This window comes from Xenopus laevis, chromosome 2S (assembly GCF_017654675.1).
Source record: "Xenopus laevis strain J_2021 chromosome 2S, Xenopus_laevis_v10.1, whole genome shotgun sequence".
Classification (NCBI taxonomy): Eukaryota; Metazoa; Chordata; class Amphibia; order Anura; family Pipidae; genus Xenopus; species Xenopus laevis.
Window position 1 is genome coordinate 27773413 of NC_054374.1, and position 9998 is coordinate 27783410.

General features: G+C 44.3%; 1 protein-coding gene across 2 annotated transcripts; it reads left to right on the top strand.

The window, feature by feature from the left end:
• On the top strand, positions 1-5508 carry LOC108709281 (protein FAM162A). Of its 2 annotated transcripts, none has more exons than XM_018248983.2 (5): positions 1-154; positions 2788-2892; positions 3103-3208; positions 3487-3595; positions 5132-5508. In XM_018248983.2, exons 1-5 carry the CDS (start codon positions 109-111, stop codon positions 5222-5224), a joined length of 459 nt encoding a protein of 152 aa, XP_018104472.1. In that variant the 5' UTR covers positions 1-108; the 3' UTR covers positions 5225-5508. The 2 variants fall into 2 exon arrangements, with proteins under 2 accessions (XP_018104472.1, XP_018104471.1); XM_018248982.2 differs by lacking the exon at positions 1-154 and adding an exon at positions 233-317.
• The last annotated feature ends 4490 nt before the right edge of the window (positions 5509-9998 follow it).

The window sequence follows — 9998 nt, forward strand, 5'->3', positions numbered from 1 at the left end:
TTGACCCCTTCTCTGCAAGCTCATTGGTCGTCTGTGCACGCGGCAGTGCCCGTATAACCCACGTGACCCCAAGGCTGCTGACACTGAGCTGCTGCGTCTTGCCTAAGGATGTTGGGAACGGCGCTAAGGAGGAGCGGGCTGCGCTCATTGGTCGGTGGGTAGGCACGTGGGCTTGCGCTGGAGGAGCTGTTAGGCTATGGAAGCGCTGGGGAGGATTATGGGTTCCTTGAGGTGACTGTTATGCCTGATGGAGGGAGGCTGGAGTTACCTTGGGGTGATAGGGGAGGGCGGAGCAGTGGAATTGAACTCTGTAACAGGTGGGCAAGAGGGAACCCCCTATTAAATAACGGGATCTCCCTATACACAGCTTGAATGCCTAGTGCTTACAACCTTGCTTTTCCCTGCAAGTTCCTTCCCAGTTTTCTGTCTGTCTAATGTGGGACCCCTACAGCCCCCCCCCCAGGTTTCCCAGCTGCCCCATGTCTAGATAAGTCCCCTATTGCCATTTAAAGTAGGGCCCTGCTCTCAGACAGGAAACTGCGGGGCTTGTTAGTCTGACATTATCACCGTCGGTCATAAAACCACCAAGGCTTGAGGGCACGAGACCCAATAAGAGGGGCACACAGTTACTTTAGGGTCATTCTGTTGTGGATCAGTGGGTGGAACTTGTTTTTTAACTTGTTACCTAATTGCCTGCTACTCACCCACCTTTTCCTCTATCGTATTGGCATCTGTGCCTACTTTCAGCACTGTGGCAGCTCCCCTCTGTTGGACAGAGCAGCACATTGTTGCAGAGAGTTGGATGGGGGCCACGGTGCCAGGAATTCGGAGGATAAGCTCCCAGCCCGGCACTGCGAAATTCCCCTGATTAACTAGAGCGCGAGTCTAGTATTCAGGCTGCTGAATGCCTGGGAACAGCCCCAAATAAGCTCTGGGAGCCACAGAACAGTCCCCCCCCCATTTACTCACTGGCAATCTGTGGGTTCTGGCAAATGCCAGAGGGGCTGCTATAAGGTGCCATAGAAAGTCAGTATTTAGTGGGCTGTTTGGGCCTCTGTGTACCTGAAATGCCAGGGCCTATTTTAATTCTCAGTCCAGACCTGCCCACTGTCATAACAAACTGCCACCCATGGGAATGGGCAGTCGGATTCAGTAGTCACATTGTCAGTGCTTTCACCATATTTTATGCTTTGGCTGAGGGACGAGTCCCCTTTAATGAGAATCTGCTGTATCAAACTGTGTGACTAAAGGGGGTGGGGGTGGCACTATTTGAAGGGTTCTACTGTGACTCAATGTTGGGGTAGCAGTGGAGATGGTAAAGTAACCCATGATGTGCATTTGTTACACAGTCCCTTTGTACTGCACTATTTATCTTTATTTAAAGTGAAAGTATTAGTGATCAGAATAATTTTGTAGCTTCATCTCAATTTCAGCTATTGGTAGCTTTGTCACTTGCACTTCCACTCCTTACCTGGCTTAGAACATGCCACAGATTGTAGTTACAGGTATTACAGCTGGGCTTTGAAATGCAATATGTTTATATAAGTACAAGACAAATGGGTACATACCTGCCCTGTAAAGTGAAATCCTCAACCCCCCCCATTCCTACAGGGAGAGGAGAACTTTGCATTGCTGCCATACTGCTTCCTTAATGAGGTTCTCCTCTATTTACAGGCCACTGCTGTATCCTGCCCATTGTAAAGTAGGTCTGACATTTCCGTTTGTAGTGCTGCCGAGGACTGGGCCTTTAAATCATCCAGCACAGATGTTCAAGAAGTTGGCACTTGTGTAATAGTGGGACCCAACTGCGTGGGGGGGGGGGAGGATTTACATCTATGATCTATATGTATTTGTGGCAGCTAGACTAGATACACAGGGCTGTCATCACGTGTTCTCACCGAAGTTTGCTTATGCAGGAAGGTGACTGGAGGGTTACAGTAAATCTCGCTAGTGTAGGAAGGTGCCTGGAGGTTGTAGTAAATCTCATTAGTACAGGAAGGTGTCTGGAGGTTGCAGTGCAGGAAGGTGTCTGGAGGTTGCAGTAAATCTCACTAGTGCAGGAAGGTGCCTGGAGGTTGCAGTGCAGTAAATCTCACTAGTGCAGGAAGTTGTCTGGAGGTTGTAGTAAATCTCATTAGTACAGGAAGGTGCCTGGAGGTTGTAGTAAAGTAATTCTCACTAGTGCAGGATGGTGCCTGGGGGTTGCAGTACAATAAATATCACTAGTGCATGAAGGTGCCTGGGGGTTGGAGTACAGTAAATCTCACTAGTGCAGGAAGGTGCCTGGGAGTTGCAGTAAATCTCCCTAGTGTAGGTAGGTGCCTGGGGATTGCGTTAAAGGAACAGTAATGCCAAAAAATGAAAGTGTTTTAAAGTAATAAAAATATCATGTAGTGTTGCCCTGCACTGGTAAAACTGATCTGTTTGCTTCAGAAACACTACTATAGTTCATATAAACAAGCTGCTTAGTAGCAATGGCCGAAATTGAAAAACGGCTATATGGCACAGGATTATTGGTGGATAACAGATAACACTATGTTCTACAGAGCTTATCTGCTGTGTAACTTGAGCCTTTCTCCTTTGAATGGCTGCCTCCATGGCTACACAATAAGCTTATTTATATAAAAAATAGTAGTAGAGTTTCTGAAGCAAACACAGCAGTTTTACTAGTGCAGGGCAACAGTGCATTATATTTTTATTACTTTAAAATAATTTCATTTTTTGATGTTACTGGTCCTTTAAGTCACATTAACTCAGACATTAACTCAGACATTCTGCTGATTCCAGAGCGAGTGACTGTGCTGAAAGGAGGGTCTGTACCTGCTCAGAACCCGGTTCCCACAAGGAGATGGATGTGCAGCAAACCCCAAGAGGTGAAGCCAAAAGAGCCTGGTAAGTTGCACCTCTTTCATATTGGTCTTAAAAATGCATGAAGCGGCCTGTTGGGGGCGCTGTCTCTTTTACTATTGCTACAATGACATCATTAGAAGGGTCTCTGTGATCCCTGGAATGAGCAGGAATCTCATTTAGCACATATGGGAGATGGAACTGCTGAAGGGACAAACATGTAACTTGGAATAACCTTTTTGTTGGTCCATTCAGGGGTCACCTTCAAGGTACCGGGACACAGACCGACAGACTTTGAGAAGAAGATTCTGGTGTGGGGAGGTCGCTTTAAAAAACAAGAGGACATACCTGAGCTTGTCTCGTGAGTAGATCACCTGTACTGTGGGTGGGGCTAGCGAAGAATACTTGTTGGGATTGGCTTCTCAGGAGCAATTAAGTGTGTGATTGGTTGAGACATAAACCGGAAACTGCAGAACCGTGTCAAGTTTCCTAAACTATGGGGTTCACTTTGGGGGTTTGGGAAAGAGAAATGGATGATTGGGCAGAGATCAGTGTTGCAGTGTGTATAGGGCAGAGAGAATGTCTGATATGGAGCTGCCCCAGGTGAAGTCTCAGGTTGTGTCTTTATGCCTCATCTAGGTACGACATGGTGGAGATGGCAAAGAGTAGGGTGCGGGTGAAGGTCTCCTACATCATGATCATAATGACCATACTGGGCTGCATCACTATGGTGGTTTCTGGGAAGCAGGTGAGTGTCCCCAGTGCCCACCCTGTATATCTGTGCTGCACCCCCAGGTGTCCACCATCTGATTGGTCTACATCTGTGAATATCCTACCAGTTCAACTGTATAAACATTCAATGCTCTGATTGGCTACACATTGGTCCAGCCCTGTATTCTGTTCTGATTGGCTACACATTGTTTTAACCCTGTGGCTATTCTAATGATCTCATTGGCAACAGGCTGCTTTAGCTATGTGAGCCCCCCATGGCACTAATATGCCCATACTGTCTTGCCATAGAAAATATTGGGCCTATTGGTGTCTTTGCCCTGTGGCAGGGGAGTCTGGGTGTGGTCACTTTATTTGAGCAACGACCCTGGGCTCTGTCACTAAACATGCTGCAAAATTATTTCATAATATTCTATTATTCCAGTGTTGCTTTAAATGCCAGATCTTAGCCCATTCTTGTGTGCCAAGCCTCTGTCTAATCAGGCAGCACCAGAGACTGGCCAGGGAACAGAATCTGAAGGTCGTTTAGATTAACTATAAATAGCAGCGCATGGAAATAGCCCGACAATGAGTTTAGTGGGGGGAGGGGGGGTCACCTGTAAGTTAACTTATAGTATGTCATATAGTGAGGAATTCTAAGCAACTTTTCAATTTGCCTGCATTTTTTTTCTTTTTTTTTTTTAAGTTAATTCCTTTCTTATTCTGACCATATCAAAAAAACAAACTGCTTTGCAAGGCTACAAATGTATTATCGCTACTTTTTATTCCTCATCTTACTATTCAGTCCTCTCCTATTCATGTTCCAGTCTCTTATTCAATTCAGTGTGTGGTTACTAGGGGAATTTGTATCCTAGCAACCAGAGGGCTGAAATTGCAAACTGGAGAGCTGATGAATAAAAAGCTAAATAACTAAAACCAAAACCACAAATAAAATAAAAAACAATTGCAAATTGTCTCAGAATATCCCTCTCTACATCATACTAACAGTTAATTTAAAGGTGAACAACCCCTATAACAGTGTCCAGCACCACCCTCTTACCAGTTGCTAGCTGGCTTTAGTGGCTTTAAAGGGGTTGTTCACCTTTGAGATAACTTTTAGTATGATGTAGAGCGTGATATTCCGACAATTTGCAATTTGTTTTAATTTTTTTATTGTTGAAGGTTTTTGAGTTATTTAGCTTATTATTCAGCAGCTCTTTAATTTGCATTTTAAGCAAAAATACCCTAACAACCATTCATTGATTTGAATAAGAGACTGGAATATGAATAGGAGAGGCCTGAATAGAAGGACCAGTAATAAAAAGTAGTAAAACCAATACATTTGTAGCCTTACAGAACATTTGTTTTTTAGAAGGGAGTCAGCAACGCCCATTTGAAAGCTGCAAAGAATCAGAAGAAAAAGACAAATAACTATAAAAAAATAAATAACGAAAAACCAATTGAAAAGTTGCTTAGAATTGGTCGTTCTATAACATGCTAAAAGTTATTTTAAAGGTGAACCACCCCTTTAATTGACACAGGCTGAAGGCACTAACACTTGCCCCACCCCATACAGGCGGCTGCTCGGCACGAGTCTCTGGCCAGTTGGAACCTGGAGAAGAAGGCGCGGTTGAAAAACGAGTTGCAGAAGGAGGCGATCACCAAATAGGAGTGAAATGAGGGTCCAGTAGCCTTCACAGTGCCCCCCCCCCCACCCTTAGTCCAACTGTTTGCAGAGATTCTAGACACAGTGGCTGCCCACCGCTCTAACACTATTTACTGTATCACTGAATTACCCACGTGATCATTGTGACTGCTGCCCACCTGTACGCTGGCACCCCCAGTCATTGGTACCTAATTGTCCCATTGCAGTGGTTTGGATCAAGACTCCTGCATCTCCTTACGGTCTCAGCCGCTACATTCATAGGTTAATTAAAGAAGTTCTTCTCTTCAGATTCATTTGTGTCTCATTGCACTGCCGGTACCAACGGAGCACGGGAAACATTATCCTTTCATTGGCGTCGGTGAGGTCTGTCAGTATTGGGGAAAATCCATGATCTGTACCCATAATAAACTCCAATGTTCCCTAGCTGCACACTAGTTATACATGAAGGTTCTGTCCATGTAGTGCTCACAAGCCTTCCTCAATCAGTTCTACAGCCTCACACCAGCACAGGTTCATACTTCCCATTTAAAAAGCACTGGTACAGGCTGCAGTAGTCTTCTCTCCAGTGCACAAGCTCATCGCAGAACTGGTGAGAGTGCAGGGAAGAGAGTAAGCCGAGACAAGGTTTTGGCGGAGAGGGTCTCAGAGAGGTTCTGAGCCGTTACAGCACTAGAGATTATAGAATTCATATGGTATCTGTTACCAGTGGCTGCAGCCTAGCACAGAAAGATGCCACGGAGCTGCCATACTAATCATACTGTGCTTTAACTCCATATTGCAGGTGGAGGGCCCCAAACACTAATGGAAACGGGGTGCTGGGTATGCACCTGATGTTGAACAGGGTGTTCTGATAAGAATATTAGTAACCCCTTTTGTGGGACTGCCATACTGTCTGCTTCAGCGCAGTGTTGTGGCTAAGACCCACCCAAAATTAGTACTGGGATAGCGAGAGAGCAGCATTAGGCATCACTCCCCTTAAGAATTATTGTAATATTGCCTTTATTATGGAGTCAGGCAATGAGCAACATTTCCACCCATAATAATTAATACTATGTTATGTTTCAATGTTGTTCACTGTTAGTGATTGTTCCAGTCCCTAGATGGCAGTGTGGGGCAGGGACTCCCTATACTATAGAACAGGGCTGTCCACTTGGCAGCCAGCGACCCCCGCTTGTGTGGCCCCCCACATACCTGCTGTGTAAACTTTACATGGTATCACTACAGAGATTAACTGGCCCCTGCATTGTTTAAACCTCAAATTCAGACGAATCCGCTTTATTGGTCACACCCTAAAGCCCTATACTGTTCACACCTGAGACCCAGACTGAAACTGCCCACATTGTTCACACATTATATAAAATGCTAATGAGCGCCAGCACTATGTCACTGTATGTAGTACATATTAGACTGGTTCTGATGGGTTTCCCTGTCTCCTGCTCTGTTCTGCCTTCCATATGCTCCCTGTGTGTGACATACTCTGCCTGCGTGTGCCCTACTCTGCCTGTGGAACATAAGCCTGGTATTTGTTCTGGGGGTTTGTTAGTATTTCAAAATAAATTGTTAGGGGCCCCTTGGGTGTTTAATCATGTGCTGGGGGTGCTGTTATCCAATGGGAAGAGGAGGCATATGGATTTAAGGGTATGTCTTAATGACAACTTTTTTTTACATATGAGTGATAAGTGATATCCCTGCAGTGAGCACCGACCATTTGGTTTTTTGGTGTGTTATCATAATTAATGTGGACATGATCTTGTGGTAACATGGGTGTGGTTTAAAGTGGGTGTGGTTTAAAGTGGGTGTGGTTTAAAAACAGGGAGTGGTCAACACTGGCTTCCATTATCGGCCCTCCACTATGTAGGCTGGAAATATTTCAGCCCTCGGTACCACAGAAGTTGGACAGCACTGCTCTAGAACAAGGGTCCCCAACGTTTTATACCTGTGAGCCACATTCAAATGCAAAAAGAATTGAAGAGCAACACAAGCATGGATAAAAGTACAAATAATGGTACTGATTTGGTAGCACCTATGTGGACTGGCAGCCTACAGGAGGTTCTGTTTGGCAGGACACCTGGTTTTTATGCAATTAAAACTTGCCTCTAAGCCTGGAATTCAAAAATAATCACCTGCTTAGAAGCCACTGGGAGCAACATCCAAAAGGTTGGTGAGCAACATTTTCACAAGCTACTGGTTGGGAATCACTGCTATAGAAGGATCCAAACCTCAAATTCACAAGGGTGAGAGCCAGTTCTTTAGCTTGGGGTAGGGCAGGATTGTCCGGGCTGGTGAGAGTAAGGCAATAATAATTTTAAAAAAAAAAGCTAGTAATGGCTCTAGTTAAAGGGTCAGGTCTACCTAGCAACTCTAGCAGGAACAGCCTATAACAATCCAATGGCAGTATGGAACCCTTACAACTTCAATTTAAAGGAACAGGCACACCAAAAAATAAAAGTATTTTAAAGTAATTAAATATAATATACTGTAGTTATGCATTGCTAAAAGTAATGTGTTTTCTTTAGAAACTTTACTATAGTTTATATAAACAAGCTGCTGTGTAGCCATGGGGGCAGCCATTCAAGCACAGGATACACAGTCGATAACAGATAAGTACTACTATAGTTTATATAAACAAGCTGCTGTGTAGCCATGGGGGCAGCCATTCAAGTACAGGATACACAGTAGATAACAGATAAGTAATACTATAGTTTATATAAACGAGCTGCTATGTAGCCATGGGGGCTGCTGCCATTCAAGCATAGGATTCAAGAAAATGATAAATGAAGACTAATTGAAAAGTTGCTTAGAATTTGCCATTCTATAAAATACTTAAAATAACTTAAAGGTGAACCACCCCTTTAAGCTTAGATCCCCAAAAGATCCCACTGGGCATGTGCAGTGCCACTGACAAAGAAAAAGATGCCTAACAAGATCCAGGAGCTGCTGGGGGCAACTTTGTGAGTCTAGAACATTCCTTTAATAGCACTGCTGCACCTTTGGGCTGGAGTTTACTACTTTAAATGGTTAATAGTTATTTTTTTAGACTACACATTATAAGGGAGGCATGCAAGCTCCAAAAATAATGTGACAATTGGAAAAGTTTTCGGGTCTTTGGTTAACTTTGTAAGTCAAGTCTGCCTGCAGGGTACTTCACACACCCCCATATGCAGTATGGAATGGCAAATGTACAGTGCACAGTGTTAAAATGAGAATAAAAGTAGTGCATGGCGCCTCTGCTGTAGAACTCTATCCACAAGCCCACCAAGGCTGCTTTCCACAGCCAATAGGGCAGGATTGTCCCAACCAATCAGGCACATACATCTCTGTATAGCAATGTGCTTCTATATGGAACAAACCACACGGCAGGTGATAGCCGAAAGCAGAACCCTCTGGCAGTAGTGTTTCAGTAACCTGGGACACCTGTATCTTACATGCAATATGAGGTTTAGGGTTGAGAGAGGCAGGCACCACACAAGTCGGTTTAGCGTGTAACTTTGGAGATTTTTATGTCCAACAGAACATCTGTCCCAAAAGAAAAAAAAAACAACCCACCAAGGAAGTGGGCACAGTCCAAGAGTTTAAAAGTGCAGTCAAGGAAAAGTTTTGTTCTTGTCTGAATTTTCCTTTGTCCTCCCCGTAGTGCAGAATTCAGGGCTCTCTAGCATCCCTCTGCCCATCACAACTGCTTGGCCTGTACGTTTGGCTCCTGATACAGGCGGATTCTCAAGTGTAGCAGGTTCATTACAAAATACATGGAAGGTTGCATGTTATGGGTGCTCCCGAAACACAAGAAAAAGTCTGTGGCACAAATGAACCCCCCCCCCCAAATATAACAGAATCCCAGTTTCCTTGGCTGGATGTGGAAAAACAACCAATCGGACTTAGAGAACATGTGCGTGGATGATTGTACATCTGGTGACTGCTGGGAAATTGCTTGTGAGCTGCACCCGGTGCCTTATTGCTATCACATTAATCACCTCTTAAAAGCGGTGTAGTTTGTCATGGTATAAAGGGGGAATCATAAACAAACACATTTAAAAAAATCCAGAGCGGAACCATATTTTGGCTTCCAGTGTTCACATCTATCAGTCAAGCGTAGACAACAAGGGGTTAACATACAGGTTCCCCCCTGTGCAATGAGCAGAAAATGTCATTGGTACAATCTACATGATGATTTCTACATAATTACCAAAGTAAAATTAAAAAGAACACTTGAGAGCAAATGGATGTCACAGTCAGGGCTGCATGCTGAGCCAATTGTGACATCCATTAAGTACATACTCAACAAAAGTCAAATATAGTCCATGTTGGAAGAGGTTGTTCATGATAATTGTGACAATGGGGTGCTTGGATGCCTATAAAACATGTTATAGCACAGGGCTGGGTAATACTCTCAGACAATACCAGTGTTGCAAAACTATAGCGAGCCAGAGGGAGGAGCTACACATGAACGGGCAGCGTTCTTACTGCAATGGGCTAGAGGCCAAAACAAAATCTCTCTCTACAAGTTGTGCTTTAATGGCAATGGTAATGGAGTCACACACATATTAACAGGAGGTATGTGGAACTCACCTGTCAGCAGATTGACACAGTTGAATGCAAGAAGACCCCAATTGCTATGGAAATTCATGGAGGGGGCATGAGAGCTGTGCTCCCATGGCAACCCCACCAGCGACCAAGATTTTCAAATAAAGAGGAAAAAAAAAACAGGGTACAGGGGATAATTCCTTTAGGGTCACAATCCTGTGCCCCTTGAGCTGGGAGTGTGGGGGGGAATATAGAA